The sequence below is a fragment of the Cyprinus carpio genome, chromosome B15 (genome assembly GCF_018340385.1).
Source record: "Cyprinus carpio isolate SPL01 chromosome B15, ASM1834038v1, whole genome shotgun sequence".
Classification (NCBI taxonomy): Eukaryota; Metazoa; Chordata; class Actinopteri; order Cypriniformes; family Cyprinidae; genus Cyprinus; species Cyprinus carpio.
Genome location: NC_056611.1, coordinates 15,376,666 through 15,393,891, shown reverse-complemented (window position 1 = coordinate 15,393,891; position 17,226 = coordinate 15,376,666). Strand labels below are relative to the sequence as shown.

Below are 17,226 nucleotides of genomic sequence, written 5' to 3'. Positions count from 1 at the left end.
TAGTGTGATTTTGTGCATCATATTGAATAAATGCCATCCCCTGTGGTACACCCACTTCAGTAGCTCTGCTTTATAAAGAGCAGATCATGTACTATCGTAAGTGGACCTGTGTCCTGATGGTTTATCTGTACCGATGCGCCGCCCTCTGGTGAACACATCATAGAAACGCTGCTGTCACGTTCTGATCTCCCGCGACGTCACCGCACCGGAACGGCAAAGAATTCCACTATTCTGAATTTTATGTAAGTATTAGACAATGTACGAAGTGAGTTATGTTTCCCGAATGGTTGCACGACTCTTACAAACAGATTTCGTAATGTTTTATACATTTGCGACTGTGTCTAAACATGAACTAACGGTGCTTTAGTCTCGTTAAATGTTGTTGTTGTTGTAGTATCTCCATAAATGTGCAGCTTGCTTAAAAGTCGCTTATTCCCAGCAGTAACATTTGTGACCAAATTCTGAGTTTAAGTTAAATTTAAACCTAAATATTAATTGTAAATGAAAGCGCGCATTGTTTTGATTTTTGTGTGTTTCTTCATGCTTTCTAAACGGTCACGCGACCAGAACTGTCTCACTACGCTTGTTCCCTGATAACTGTAAAAACTCAATAAAACAAGTCATAATATAGATACAACTACAATATTTGATGCATATATTTAAATGCTGTTTTATTAAATTAGGCTGACTCTGTTTCATATCAAGCATGCGCACAATGTAAACATGTCAGTTGTCATTTTTGAACAAGTTAGTTGCAAAATATGTTTAACGAAGACTAACTGGTCTTAGCTACATGAATAGATTTCATAGCTTTTTTTATTAGTACAAAGCTGAATAACAGATACATTGTTTTCTATTACTCTGAAAGCTATAGAAAAGATGGAATTTTGTTAAAAACTGTACATTTGTGTATTTCAAATTTAATTAATAGAATTATAAGATTAATTAATGCCTAATTTTAACCACAGATAACAAAAACAAATCAACATCGGGAGGAATTTTGTCAATTATAAGCCTTTTCCACAGGTACAATGCTGAAAAAAGGTGCGTAGATCCATTTACAGAGAACTAAGAGCAGGTCAAATCCAGGTCTATCTTAGATTTATTATTAAAAAAAAAAAAAGTTTATCAGGTTGAAATTTATGTACTGTATTGTCTAAATATTATGCACGTTTCTTTTCACTTTCTTTGTAACAAAAATTTTATAATAACCAAACATTCTCCCAGTTGAGATCACCAGTAAACAATAGTATGTGATTTAGTGGCTGTCTCTTTTTTGAAACAGAGAGCGAATAGCTTCGTTATTATTTCTAACTTTTGAAAAACAAATTTTATGCCAGCAAAGCTTGATGATGAAAGGCAGAGTTTCAAAGGTATTTTATCTGTTACACATTAATAGGAAAGAAAAGCCACACCAAACTGGTTAAAGATAAAGGTCCACAATGAAGAAAGGTTTTAATCAAGAAATCTTAAGAGTTTTAATCAGTGGAAAATTAAAAGATAAAAAAATTGGCCTTAACAAATAAAAAAGTTAATGACGTCAGATCTATGAATCTATACACATTTTCCATTAACAAATTAAACAATCATTGGTAAAAACCTGGCAATATTTATTTATTTTTTTTAATCTACAGTAGATGTGTGTTGGACACGACATAGTATGAGTGTTGAAATGCCTTCATCTTTGGTCAGAAGAGCATAACCTCTGGACAGGTTTCAATATTACCTTGGGAAAAGCCCTTTTGAAGCCACAAACCCTTATCTTTCAGACTTTTGAGATAGGCAAAGTTATTTTGTCTTCCACACAGCATCATCTTTTGCCTGTGTGCCCACAGAATGTTGTTGAGCTACCTGAGAAGTAAAATACATTCATTTCTGAACTTAAATGGTCAGTGGAATTCCCAGAAAGCTGACATAATTTTGCTGAAAAATTCCTGCTCATGATCAGTCTAAAGATGATCAGAATTGGCTATCATCTGTACTGAATATTTCACAGAATATTCTGTTTTCTCATTGGAATTTTAGTTGACTTTTAAGAAATGTTACTTTTTTCTGCTCAAACCTGCAGAAAATATATAACTCAGACCTGTAGAAATGGAGAAGCAGGTTGTGGATGGGTTGAGGGAAGTCTTCCAGTCAGGCAGGTCCAGACCGCTGCAGTACAGAAAACAGCAGCTCGGAGCCCTGCACCGCCTCATCACTGAACACCAAGAAGACATCGAGCAAGCTCTAAAACAAGACCTCAACAGGGTACGACAGCCGCTTTGACCGTTTCCTTAAAAGCTATAAAATATTAATTCAGTAGCAATACATTGAAGTCATTCAGTGTCACTAACTCTTTATTGCCACTGTCATCAAACAGAATACATATAACACTTCACTCTTTGAGCTGATCAGCATCGAGAATGACATCAAGCTGGCGGAAAGCGAGATGGCAGACTGGGCAGCTCCTCGGCCTGTGAAGAAGAATCTCAACAGCGCACTGGACGATGTTTACATAAAGCCTGAACCTTTGGGCGTTGTGCTGATAATTGGAACCTGGAACTACCCTTGGGCCATGATCCTGCAGCCCCTGGTTGGAGCTATTGCAGCTGGTAGTAGGATTTGTTTTACTAATTACAACCAGCATGAAAATATATGTTCAGCCATGATACTTACACAATATAAAGCATGTACAAACAGAAGAAAATATTGTGGGGCGGGATTTGCTTTTATCTATTGGATTAGAAAACAATGATAAATACAGTAGGAGGTTATGAAAGTTGACATTTTAGTGATAAGTGTAGGAAGGATTGATCTTGTTGGACAAGATCTGCGCAGCTTGTGCTGCTGGCATGAATGAAGCTTGCTCAGAATGACAGGAATTAGGATACAAGGTAAAGCAGATCTAGACATGTGGTGCTGGGGAGGTGGAATGCTAAAGCTGTGCAGTACTGAGCTGGCTGAGGTTGGGATGGAAATAACAAGGTTGCATAGATTGGAATGAGAAATCCTGTCGCCAATAGCCTCATGGTTAGTGTTCCGAAGTACAGTGCAGTTGTGGTCACGGCGACCAAAGTTTGATTCCCGTCTCTAGGTCCTTTGCCGATCCTGCTCCCATCTCTCCTCCCGGTGCTTTTCTGTTGTCTCCCAACTGTCCTATCTATAAAAGGCATAAAAAGCCTATAAAAACAATGGGAAAAAATGGAATGAGAGATCAGTTGATTGCACTGCTGTCTTTGAACAACCAGTCAACTTCATGTTTCATGACTGAATTATGCATTTGTTTTATAGGTGGAGCAAGTTAAAAAATTAAAGACTAGGAATGTGGATTAAGAAATTAATTGTCAATTTTGATTGCATGTTAATTTTCAACCTCTTTTAGCTCATTAAGAAGCATCACCAACACCAAATTGGGATTTCAACTCCACACTGTTTTCCACTTCCTTTTGTTGTTTAGGCAACGCAGCTGTGTTGAAACCCTCGGAGCTGAGTGAGCACTCTGCTAGACTTATGAAAGAACTGCTTCCTCTATATCTAGATAAGGTGCATAAACTTATTTTGTTTCTATAATTCAGTCTCATGTTTTTTGTTCAAGGTTTTTGAGAACAGCTTGACAAACATTTGGATCATTTTAGGAGATGTATCAAGTGGTGACAGGAGGGGTTCCAGAGACCCAGGAGCTGCTGAGGCAGCGTTTCGACCACATCTTCTACACCGGGAGCAGCGCGGTGGGGAAACTGGTGATGGAAGCAGCAGCTCGTCATCTCACACCAGTGACTTTAGAACTGGGTGGAAAAAGCCCCTGTTATGTTGACAAGAACTGTGACATTGCTGTGGCATGCCGGTAGTGTACTGAAAAATGTCTCAGTGTTGATTTGTCTATGCAATGTAAATCGATGGGATCCAATATTATTTTGGACCCCACTGACTTTAATTGAAAAAAAAAAAATCCACATGAATGTCTTTATGAGAGTGAGTAAATAATGACAGGATTTTCTTTTTCAAGTCCTAAAATCGTAAGACTTTAGCACTTAAAACCTCTAATTTAAAGCTTTGCGAAACATTATCAGCTGAAATAACAGATTTCCAAATGTCTTTATATCAGACGAATAACCTGGGGGAAGTTTGCAAACTGTGGCCAGACATGCATTGCCCCTGACTACATTCTGTGTGAGCCAAGCATCCAGGACAGGATAGTTGAAGAGATTCAAAAAACACTACTGGTGCATATTTTTTTTTTTTTTTTTTTTTAATTGTAGTCCATGTGCATATTTATAGTAAGACATGACCTAGAATCTTAACTCATTTCAGGAGTTCTACCAAACGGACCCTAAAAGCTCTCCAGATTATTGCCGAATCATTAATACACGTCACTTTGACAGAGTATTGGCTCTAATGAATGAATGCACTATTGCTCTTGGAGGAGAGAGTGATCGCTCACAATGTTACATAGGTATGGACAAAATTTTAATGCCAGTAATAAAGGCATGATGTTTAGTAAATTTAAAAACATGCATTTTTCTTCACCACCAGCTCCTACGGTTCTGAAGGATGTTTTACCCCATTTCAAAATCATGCAAGAAGAAATCTTTGGACCACTGCTGCCAATCGTCACTGTTAATGGCTTGAGTGAGGCCATACAGTTTATCAATGCAAGAGAAAAGCCATTGGCGCTCTATGTGTTTTCATCTGATAAAACGGTATGTTTTTTTGGAAGGCAGAATAAAATAAAATTTTAAGTCCGCTTCAATATGTCCAAATTAACTTTTACTTTTTTTCTATTTAGGTGATTAAGCGAATGTTGGCTGAAACCAGCAGTGGAGGAGTGACTGTTAATGATGTCTTGATGCATTACACTGTCGATACCTTACCTTTTGGAGGTGTAGGTAAGCAACCAATATGACGAAAAGACAGAAGTAATGTTTAGGATGAATTTGCACTATTTCAACTGGTTTAAACTAGACCATTATATAAATATGATTAATTCGCTTAAATCGCTTAAAATTCGCTAAAATCGCTTAAATTAGGATTGTTATAATGGTATATAATGGTAAATACATGCAATTTAATGTCTTACCAAAATTAACAGAAGCAGTTATAGTAAATTACATTGAACTCTATTTATATATTAGAATAACCAGCTCTTAAATAAGTACTGTATATTGAATTATGCAATATATTAATCTGAGATATTTATCTGTTTGTCTCAACCTATTAATTTTTAGGAAACAGTGGAATGGGCAGATATCATGGGAAACACACGTTTGACCAGCTGAGTCACCATCGTGCCTGTCTCATCAAGTCTTTTGCTATGGAGGGTTTGAATGACGCACGTTACCCTCCACTAACAGCAGCCCGATTGCGCAAGGCCAAGTTTTTCATGCAGCATCGCTTGTGCAGCTGCAGTGGCATATGTGTGTGGGCTGTCATCGCAAACCTATTGGCAATTGGTCTGCTTGTTGCCTTAATAGTTGTGCTGAATGTGAACATATTGGTATAAAAAAAAAAAGAAAAAACCTTTTACAGCTTATGACATGGCAGTGTTGTTTTCTTGATTCTGATATGTGACCCTGAAGCACAAAAGCAGTCTTAAGTAGCACTGGTATATTTGTAGCAATAGCCAAAAGTGCATTGTATGGGTCAAAATGATCGATTTTTCTTTTATGCCAAAAATCATTAGGATATCAAGTAAAGATAATGTTCCATGAAGATATTTTGTAAATTTCCTACCATAAATATATACAAAATTAATTTTTGCTTAGTAATATGCATTGCTAAGGACTTCGTTTGGACAGCTTTAAAGACAATTTTCTGTATATTTAGATTTTTTTTGCACTCTCAGATTTCAGATATTCAAATAGTTGTATCTCAAGACAATTTTTGTCCTATCCTAACAAACTTATATTTGACAAAGCTTATTTATTCAGCTTTCAAATGATGTATAAATATAATTTTTTTTTTTTTTTTAAATGGACCCTTATGACTGGATTGTGGTCCAGGGTCACATATTCATGTTCTTTCAAGGCAAGTTGATTCGTATTACATTATATTTGCACTGCTAAGCAACATTTAAGCTAAAATATATTTAATCAAGGGAGGTTATTACACCCAAGAGCATTTTAGGAAAGAAAACCTTAAAAGTGCTTTTAGGAATAACACGTTTATATGGAAACAGACCATATTACATTATGGAAATTTGAATGGACAACCAAGGTAATATTCAATTCATTACCACTTTGGGTGTGTTTTCGATTCTAAGTAATGTTCTATTGTCATTTATTCCATATTTCTGCATTTTAGTCATGGTTTTATACAGTTTGTTCAGAAATAGCATGCGATTGAACTTCCTGTCACGGTTTGTCTGTTTGGTTAACGAGTATTTCCCAACAGACTGCCTTTTGGATCAAGCTTTTTTTAATTACTGAAGACTTTCTGTTCCTCTAACAATGCATGATTGTTCATAATCAGTGTTCCTTCCCACTTGCACAGGAGACTCCAGTATGAAGCAACATTCTCCTCAGAATAACCTTAATCTCATGTAGAATAAATATATTTTTATCATTTTGATATAAAACTTTTTACTTTTACAAATTTAGACACTTTTTTCAGTATACTTTAATCTTCTAAATACAGTACAATTAATAAGACATGTTTATATGGATTTTTTTCTACTCATGTAGAGAACTTGATGCTGAATTGGGCAAAATCTGCACATTTAGATCTTCTAAACAAGTTAGCTTTATTTCCGTGATGCAACAGTACAATGCAAGCATTGTTCCTGTTATCCAGCTTATCTTCTTTATGCAGTGAAGAGCTTTAGCACAAGCTTTCATCTACATTTATGTTAACAAATGTTTACTAACTACTATTACTATTTCTTGTTGTTATCTAACATTTTGTTATAATATTAGTATTGTCTAGTCTAAAACAATGATCATCAAATCTTGCTAGTTATAACTATAGCAAGTTATAATATTGCTATAATATTAGACAACAGAGATCTCTGTATAATATCGACTGTCCAATCATTTAAAATGTATTCTATTATAGCATTTAATGTTATAATATCATGTTGATTTGTTATGATCTATTTTTGTATTTGAAGTTGATTTAATTTTCTAGGTAACGGTTTCAGTATTGTTGAGATTAAAACAGCTGGACACATTTTGATCCAGATCTACAACTGCACTCAAAATCCAGCAGATGGCGCTCTCTTATAATTTAACATCTTTATCTTTATCAGCAAGATGTTGCCTTAATTATATCAACAAAATAAAACTCTTATTATTCAGTGATTAGTAATCCTTATTTTATTCAAACACAAAATCATCCCCTTGGAATTATAAGGTTCTATCTCACATTTTTGTCAAAATTTAGTTATTCGCTTGCGTTATGTGATAGATCTTTTAATGTTGTGTACATTTTGGGACTTTTTATTTAAAAAGCAAAAAGGTTCTATCTACACAGTTGAATGGAATGCAAAAACTTTGAAGCTCAATATCTCAAAACTACTCAGAATGCAGATAGAACTTTAGAATTCCAAGGGGACCAAATTGCAAGCTCGTATTTCATTCGGTTTTGTTGTAACAGTCCTCCTCAAGAGTCTGTCTGTCAAAAAGCCAACACATATTCCTCCATGTGTCCCATTTTTTTGCTTTCAGCTTTACATTTGCTGTTACACAATCTATCTGACTTAACGCTAGTACATATTTTATTCACATAGCTGACGGCAAAAAAACACATCTGCTGCAGTTTGTCACGCTCAGTACATTAAACAGACAGGCTAAATGCTGATATATAATGAATAAGTACTCAGAAATGACAAGTATTTCTCAGTAAATAAAACTGTTATTGCTGTTTAGGAATGTAAAGATTAACAAAATGCCACTGAAATGAAAATATCATGACAGTAGGATCTACAGTATTTAGCAGGGTTCACCACATTCCATGACAGATTCCATGCATTACTGCCTGAAGGGGCGTTCACACAGACAGCCATTTAATTGTTAGAGGTCATCAACTCACTGTACTGTTGCTAGTGTGCATTCCTGCCTGACTGCTGTATCCAGCAGTGATATGTGTGCATTCTCATTGGGAGTCACAGAATCTCATTACCGCACATTCACATAAACTCCAACTCTGTTCAGCTTGAATTACTGTATGAAGACCTTGTTTGTTGAACTTTCTATATATCAAATAATCCTGGAAAATAATGTAGGCCTACTACTGTTTCCACTGTTTTCAACATGAATGATGTTTCAAATCAGCATATTAGAATGATTTCTGAAGGATCATGTTACACTGTAGACTGGAGTAATGATGCTGAAAATGTAGCTTTGCGTCACAGGAATAAATAATATTTTCAAATGGAAAACAGCTGTAGCTAATAGTATTTTACAAGATTGCTTTTTTACTGCATTTTGATCAGATAAATACTGCCTTGATGAGCATAAGAGTCTAATTTCATAGATGCAAAATCCTCACCTTTCAGTGACAAAAACTCACCTTTTTGAGATCAAAATAGGTCACCTATGAGATTTGCTAAGATCCAATAAAAACATGTTTTTATTGGGGGGTCTTACAAGGGTAAATAAAGAACTGGTTGTTTCAATAGGTTTTGTATAGTATTGTGTGTGTGTGTGAAGAATTACAGTTTTGGCCATGTAAGATAATAATAAAAAAAAAAAATAGTAATAATAAAAATACCTTAAAGTAACTGCAAATGAGCATGTAAAGCAAATATCTTCAATAGAAATTTTGTGTGGAGCATGCCCCCGATCCGCACAATGTTTTCACCTTTTTTTTTTTTTTACCCTTACCTGTTTACCTTACCAGTAGTGTATCTATTTGAATGGGGAAAGATAAACGAACACTCTCAGAAAAAAAATTACAAAAGCTGTCACTTCTGTACCTTTTAGGTACTAATATGTACCTTTAAGGTACCAATATGGGCTGCTTAGGTACAAAGGTGTGCCTTTTGAAAAGGTACCGCCCCAGTGTGAACTTTTGTACCTTCTTTTCTTAGAGTGAATGATACTGTAACTAGACCAGCATGAATACATATGCCCTCATAAACATAAACACATACATACAACAATCCCCTCATCTAGTCTCTATAAAAAAAAAAAAAAGACCCTCTGGATCTGCGTCACTTTCTGTCATCTGTCCTCTCAAAAAAGAAAGAAAAAAAGAAAGAAAGAAATTGAAGGCAAATCTCTCCTTAGTCTCACGGCTCCAGTGTTTCAGTTTCCATGGAAACACATTAACCCCTAACCTTGGCATGTTAGGTGGCTATGAATGTGAGCACTAAGTGACTGCTCCTCCCACGCCATGCCTGCTTTTTTTTTTTATTCTCAATGCCATTCAAATACACTTTTACCCTCTGTGTTTGCTTTCTTGTATCTGCCAACAGATTGTTGGGGAGCAATATGACTAATCGACTGGACCGAAATGTAAAATCTTGTATATTATCACACAAGTTCACACCTTTGACATCCCAGATATTGCAGTTGCTTCTCAACAGGCTGTCCTAGAGACACCTGGATGGACATAATGTACATCTAATCTGAACACGCAAACAAAATAAACAAACAAAAAAAGAGCACTGAAAAATGCTATTCTAACTATGCAATTTTGCTTGCATAGTTCACCCAAAAATTAAACTTTTGCTGAAAATGTACTTACCCTCAGGCCATCCGAGATGTAAATGAGTTTTTTAAAGATTTTTTTTTTTTTTTTTTTTTTAAATGTAAAGCTGTAGCATCACATACAGCTGATAACTGCTCTGTGTGTGTATAAATACTGTTTGCCTCAATTAAAACACTTTTGCTTACAGACTGAAGAATTTCTTAACCTTTATTTTACTTTGATCCTTATTGTGAATAATCATATGTTGTTTAGATGTGCTGTTTAGGCTGTGAAGGCCCAGCTGGTCCAAGTTACTTCCGCTTCACATCCTCTTCCTGCTGTGAGCTGCCTTCTCATACTGTCCTGTTATAATATGTAAGCAGAGCTTTATTCAGAAGAATCAAGGATTGAGTTTCACTGTAAACAAGCAGTAATTTAAATGAAGTTGGTTCGGGAGGAGCCTAATCATTCAGTCCTGGCAATTATCATTACAATCCTATATAAGCAGCAATTCTTCCGGCATCCCTCCACCTCCCCATCCTCTCCTAAAATTTTTTTTTTTTTCCTTCTAGATAGTACCGCAATGGGGGGTTTGAACTCAGTGCTCAAGCCAAGCATTGGGTTTGAGCCTTCATTAAGGACAGCAAGCCAAGTTCGTTTACCATTAACCATCAGGACTGGATAGGCAGGCGAACTTGTGAATATATACTTTAATGTATTTGAGTAGCTGTATCCATAGACGTTCCCTTCCTGGCCCACTTTAAATCACTTTCATGAGGAAATTACTGTTTTTCTTTAACCTACAGTCGCTCTTTCTCTCTCTGTCTTTCACTCACACCATCTGCCTTGTTCTTACATTTACATTTATGCATTTTAACACATGTTAGGCTAACACTTTTTACCTAACATGTGTTCCCCTGGGAATCGAACCCACAACCTTTTGCACTGCTAAGGCAATGCGCTACCACTGAGCCACAGGAACACTTCTGACTAATCTTGCTCTGCTCTGTGGCTTTAAGTAAAGGATAGATGTTCCTTGTCAAGGTCCTGATGACCCTGTCATGGTTTGTTTTTTTCCATAATATAAAACCTGGGCCTTTTTTTATGTATGTACATTTATAACACTATACTCTGTATTATATTACCTTAAAGGGTTACTCCACCGCAAAATGAAAATGTCATTAATCACTTACCCCCAGTTTTGTTCGTCTTCGGAACACAATTTAAGATATTTTGGATGAAAAACCGGGAGGCTTGAGACTGTCCCATAGACTGCCAAATAAATACCAGTGTCAAGGTCCAGGAAAGTATGAAAAGCATCGTCAGAATAGTCCATCTGCCATCAGTGATTCAACCGTAACGTTATGAAGCGACGGGAATACTTTTTGTACACGAAGAAAAGAAAAATAACGACTTTATTCAACATTTCCTCTCCTCTCTCCAAATCAGCGTAGCGCCATTTTGTCAAATCTTAGCAGTACGCAGGCGGATTTGCCAAAATGGCACTACACTGATTTGGGAGTACCTTTAAATTACAAATAACTAACACTTATGCCAGGTGTTTCTTATACAGTGTCTATCAGAGTGACTGTAAATTTGAAAAATTTTCTTTCCTGTGAGTAACGATCGGTAGACCTATGTGTGGATTTCTAAAGATGCGATCTGAAAAAAGCGCCAATGCCCAAAAGATAAATAGCAGGTTAAATATTTAGACTTGTCTGTGATCCAAGTCCTTCAATGTAAAATGTCTGGAAATTACGTTGGTGATGAGTGATGGTGAAAGTTTGGCCCATATGTGCTCCACAATGCCATACATGCAACAGTTATCAGCAACGTTTAGCCCAAGCATTCTTGCTATCTGGGAGACTGTTGTGTAGTGTGAAATGAACAGCAATCCGATGACTTTGAAAGCAGTATAGAGTATGGGCGACATTATCATTATTGGTGTGAACAGGCTTTTACTGTATGCTACATTATCACATTTAATATACAGGTCCTTCTCAAAAAATTAGCATATTGTGAAAAAGTTCATTATTTTCCATAATGTAATGATAAAAATTAAACTTTCATATATTTTAGATTCATTGCACACCAACTAAAATATTTCAGGTCTTTTATTGTTTTAATACTGATGATTTTGGCATACAGCTCATGAAAACCCAAAATTCCTATCTCAAAAAATTAGCATATTTCATCCGACCAATAAAAGAAAAGTGTTTTTAATACAAAAAAAGTCAACCTTCAAATAATTATGTTCAGTTATGCACTCAATACTTGGTCGGGAATGCTTTCGCAGAAATGACTGCTTCAATGCGGCGTGGCATGGAGGCAATCAGCCTGTGGCACTGCTGAGGTGTTATGGAGGCCCAGGATGCTTCGATAGCGGCCTTAAGCTCATCCAGAGTGTTGGGTCTTGCGTCTCTCAACTTTCTCTTCACAATATCCCGCAGATTCTCTATGGGGTTCAGGTCAGGAGAGTTGGCAGGCCAATTGAGCACAGTAATACCATGGTCAGTAAACCATTTACCAGTGGTTTTGGCACTGTGAGCAGGTGCCAGGTCGTGCTGAAAAAACGAAATCTTCATCTCCATAAAGCTTTTCAGCAGATGGAAGCATGAAGTGCTCCAAAATCTCCTGATAGCTAGCTGCATTGACCCTGCCCTTGATAAAACACAGTGGACCAACACCAGCAGCTGACATGGCACCCCAGACCATCACTGACTGTGGGTACTTGACACTGGACTTCAGGCATTTTGGCATTTCCTTCTCCCCAGTCTTCCTCCAGACTCTGGCACCTTGATTTCCGAATGACATGCAAAATTTGCTTTCATCCGAAAAAAAGTACTTTGGACCACTGAGCAACAGTCCAGTGCTGCTTCTCTGTAGCCCAGGTCAGGCGCTTCTGCCGCTGTTTCTGGTTCAAAAGCACACGCCTGTGCACGGTGGCTCTGGATGTTTCTACTCCAGACTCAGTCCACTGCTTCCGCAGGTCCCCCAAGGTCTGGAATCGGTCCTTCTCCACAATCTTCCTCAGGGTCCGGTCACCTCTTCTCGTTGTGCAGCGTTTTTTGCCACACTTTTTCCTTCCCACAGACTTCCCACTGAGGTGCCTTGATACAGCACTCTGGGAACAGCCTATTCGTTCAGAAATTTCTTTCTGTGTCTTACCCTCTCGCTTGAGGGTGTCAATGATGGCCTTCTGGACAGCAGTCAAGTCGGCAGTCTTACCCATGATTGCGGTTTTGAGTAATGAACCAGGCTGGGAGTTTTTAAAAGCCTCAGGAATCTTTTGCAGGTGTTTAGAGTTAATTAGTTGATTCAGATGATTAGGTTAATAGCTCGTTTAGAGAACCTTTTCATGATATGCTAATTTTTTGAGATAGGAATTTTGGGTTTTCATGAGCTGTATGCCAAAATCATCAGTATTAAAACAATAAAAGACCTGAAATATTTCAGTTGGTGTGCAATGAATCTAAAATATATGAAAGTTTAATTTTTATCATTACATTATGGAAAATAATGAACTTTTTCACAATATGCTAATTTTTTGAGAAGGACCTGTACAGCTTATTAAATAAACACACCAACTTAAAATAGTAATGTGTTGATATAGTGCATTACAACTTCAAAAGTCTGACTAGCAACACTGCAACATATTTATTTTAGGAATAATCTGCAATCAGAGTGGCTTTATTATGCACTAGTTTTACCATTGTAATATTTGAAGGTGCCACAGTTGTGTACTTGTTCCAAGGTCAAAAAGTTAGAAAGTCTCTCTCATGCATGTCTGTCTTTCACCCCTCACTCTACAACAGGCCCTCAGCTTCATGATGCAGCAATTCAAGTATCCTAAGCCAAGAGCTCTCAGGGCTGCTAACAAAGGCTTGTGAAGCATGTAAGAGAGCCCCTTGTCCTTCGCCATGGTTTACAAGGATTTCTGCCTGAATTTGCTGTGTTTTGAGCCTTCAACACATTGTTGAAAGGGGAGAGCGTTTTTTTTTTTTTTTTTTTGTAAGGCTGAAAATAAACATGTAGCTGAGTGGATGCTCAGCAGGAGGCCTCTGCCAGGCCGAGTCATGTGCAGCTCAGATAGCCTTTGATACTAAGGCTTCAGACAATGAACAGTGCTTGAATATAAGATGTCAGGCAGATAATTTGCATTTAGTACAATCATTATTTCACTGAAAGCCTCAGCAGAATATATTTGGAAGCAAACAAATACTAGAACTGACAGTCGCCATTGTGATGCATCAGTTTTTACCTCTATTTATAGGCTCAAGAATCACTGTTTTTCTTCAGATATTTTAAGAATGAAGAACTGTGATATTGCACAACATTTTTATATGCTGCTTTTCATTAAAAAAGTAACATATTTAAAAACTAGGGAGACTCTGAATTAAAAGAGCAAATGTTATTGCTAATGTTTCTGTCATACTAACCCTGTGTTCCAGTTAGCAGACTTTCAGCCCCAAATAGTATTTAAGATTCCTAATCTCAAATTACTAATTAGGGTGCATGTACAAACAGGGTATTTTGAGTTGATTTGGGTATTGCATATTTACAAGGTTAAGAGACATGGATGCCACCACAAAGTTGTAATTATGAGTGGGAAACTCAGGATTTGCTTTGAGCCATGAGTTTCTGAATTTGGCATATCAGAGAGAAAACATGGTGAATGCAGTGTCTGTAATTGACAACAGACTCTCAGTTAATTCTTTATGAATCAATTTGTAGAAGTAGATTATTTTTTGCAGAAAAGGTACAGTACATCGCCACCAACATCAGTTACAATTAACTCAGACTCGACACACTCAACAGAATGTTATATTATCAGCATTAGTAAATCTTTAATAACTCCCATGCTGCTTCTAAAATGTTGTTGATTAAATTTACTGCTTTTACATCTTTCTCCCTAGTTTATGACATCACCAATCAGAGAGCTTTCAATTAAATTGCAGTGCTTTGGGGCTCAAGTGTTTTCAGATGTGTCTTTAGAAAGGTTGGTGAAGCCTGCACAGTGTGTACATGCTACTGTGTCTTCTTCTTCCCACTGGGTATGTTGCTCTTTCCCATTCTGAAGCTGTCAGAGATTGATGTTGTATAGTCTCACTGCTGTGTTCTCCTCTTTACTTCATATGAATAGAAACTGCTCACAGGCCACCAAAGAAAAAACACAGTTACCAGTTACCATTTTGCCAAGAGTCTTCACTCTCTGAAGAATTTAGCATAGTAATTGATATGAAAATGTTTATGAATTTGGTCTTGGTGGAATAGATCTGTTACACTGCTGAATTGTTGCTGCTGTTGGTTATTGCTGTTGTTGTAGATCATTGCTGCTGCTGCAAAGCAAGTACAAGAACTTGCTTCTGCCAATACATATGCCGATATGATGCTGTGAGAATTTAAGACATACTGCTGCTTCACAAATAGCATACAAAATAACCCATAGCACATCTAGCAGATACAGGTGGAGCTGGGGAAGGTGGAGGGTTTCAGAGGAACTCTGAAAGTGCAAAGTGGACTGTTATAGTGAATGCTAACCCGCCATTTAAATGTAAAGCAGCAAGTTAATTGGCTGCATATGCAGCTACATTAACCAATCAGCTTGTGCCAAGTAGTTTAAAGGGATAGTTTACGCCAAAATGATAATTCTGTCATTAACCTGTAAGACCTTCGTTCATCTTCGGAACACAAATTAAGATATTTTTGATGAAATCCGAGAGCTTTCTAATCCTTCGTAGACAGCAAAGCAACTGAAATGTCACCAGGTCCAGAAACAGGACATCGGTAAAATAGTCCAGGTGACATCAGTGGTTCAACTGTAATTATGTGAAGCTACGAGAATACTTTTTGTGCACAAAGAAAACAAAAATAATGACTTTATTCAACAGTTCTTCTCCTCTTCATCCCGTCTGTATCACCTCATGATACTCTCTCCACAATGGCGGCTCGCCACAGCAGACGGGATGAGGAGGAGAAGAATTTCTAGACCTGGGACAATTTCAGTTGTGTTGCTGTCTATGGAGGGTCAGAGAGTTCTCGGATTTCATAAATATGTATCTTAATTTGTGTTCCGAAGATGAACGAAGGTCTTTAAAGCCTTTATGTATAACGCATTATAAAATTTGTTTCTTGTGAATAATTAATAAATTATAATATCCCTTTAATACTGTGAATAGCATTGGTTTGCGGTAAGGACCCATCAGCCTGCATCATCTAGAGTTTCTTGACAGAACGTGGCATTTTCTGTTCTGTAGATAAAAGGAAGTTATACATGTTTTGGAGCAACATTTAACCCTTTAACCTCCCTTTTTAAATCCTGCTTAAGTAGGTGTTTCACTAGTCATCTTGATTTTGATCGGTAGGTCAAACATGCAGATTCAATGAGAAAAAGTATTCAATTCAATACACATTCTGTTCTGCCTCTCTTTTCTTGTTTTAGTCATTTAAGTTTAATTTTATTCTCTAGCAAATACAATAATACTAAAATGAACTCTAATGAGGCTTGTGAGTTGAAATCAGCTAGTAAATGGCCTAAATCATCCCAACATTGTAGCTGGTTTCTGGTCTAAGCTGGTCTAACCAGCTACAATGCTCAAAAGCATCTTAAGCTTAATATGAAAACTCACTTGTACTTGAAAAATCCCAAAACTTCCTCAAAAAAAATCAATAAATAACCTCAAAAACCTAAAAATTCCCAACTAAAATATAAACACATATTAAAATCTCAGGGAATAACCTCGAACATTTGGTCATTTCCAGCTGGCATCTGGCTTCAGTTTGATCTGGCACAGAAGTTCAAATATTTAGATATACTGCAGCATCCCCACTTTCCACATTTGCTTTGTCGTTTGTTTTTCAATGAGCATTTCCTTTTTCTGGTGCCATCTCAGGCTTAATGTCAATGTTGAGATGGAAATATGGATTTCAGATAAGTAAGCACCTTTCACCACTGCAATTATGCCCAAACTCACATGTTGATATTTCCAGACAGTATTGATCTCTCTTCTCCAACTGAAGGTGTCCATTTACGTAATAATATCAATGTTAGAAGGTGCCATTTGTGCTTTCTGTTTATCTAAGCACTTAATTACCTTTCCTATAGGCTGTAAACAACGCCGTTTCCATTACGTCAAAGCAATTTCTACCACTGTTTAAACAGAAAGGTGCCTTAAGGGATGATATTAATGGCAAACTGTGAGATTCTCCGAATGAAATAAAAGCATTTAAACAGAGCAGCTGTCCAAATACTTAGTAGTTTCCCTGAACTTACATTCTGAAAATTAATATGTCATTACCTTCCATAGCTTTTTAGTATCATTGTCTGTCGCAGACCATAAGCCAATAATGGGGTACATTCAAAGTGCAATAAAACTGTAGAGATGCCTGGATTTTTCCAAGTGTCATAGTGTTAATTGTGTGTTGCCGTGGAAGATTTCAACCTGTGAATCTCAGTCACAGATGCTGCTTCAGTAAAAATAATGAGGTGCATTCATCTTTTATCATCAACCTTGTGAGGTCAACCTGTCATCATAAATGACTGCTGTAAGCCTCTGAATCCCCAGACATCCTCCTTTGGGCCTCTTATTTATCTCTGTATGTCTGTTTGGCCCTTTA

At 36.9% G+C, this 17,226-nt stretch overlaps 1 protein-coding gene across 1 annotated transcript; it reads left to right on the top strand.

Moving 5' to 3' along the window:
• The first annotated feature begins 58 nt into the window (after positions 1 to 58).
• On the top strand, positions 59 to 5,669 carry aldh3a1 (aldehyde dehydrogenase 3 family, member A1). Its single transcript, XM_042739418.1, has 10 exons — positions 59 to 242; positions 2,069 to 2,250; positions 2,363 to 2,594; positions 3,440 to 3,525; positions 3,618 to 3,826; positions 4,088 to 4,205; positions 4,294 to 4,435; positions 4,516 to 4,682; positions 4,769 to 4,868; positions 5,208 to 5,669. The coding sequence occupies exons 2-10, from the start codon at positions 2,095 to 2,097 to the stop codon at positions 5,480 to 5,482; spliced, it is 1,485 nt and encodes a 494-aa protein (XP_042595352.1). The 5' UTR covers positions 59 to 242; positions 2,069 to 2,094; the 3' UTR covers positions 5,483 to 5,669.
• The last annotated feature ends 11,557 nt before the right edge of the window (positions 5,670 to 17,226 follow it).

What these genes read in the sequence shown, in the direction of transcription:
- aldh3a1 (XM_042739418.1), top strand. Translation starts at nt 2,095, where the DNA reads ATGGAGAAGCAGGTTGTGGATGGGTTGAGGGAAGTCTTCCAGTCAGGC. An exon ending in AGATTCAAAAAACACTACTG is followed by an intron (nt 4,206 to 4,293) that starts GTGCATATTTTT and finishes AACTCATTTCAG; the next exon opens with GAGTTCTACCAAACGGACCC. An exon ending in TCGCTCACAATGTTACATAG is followed by an intron (nt 4,436 to 4,515) that starts GTATGGACAAAA and finishes CTTCACCACCAG; the next exon opens with CTCCTACGGTTCTGAAGGAT.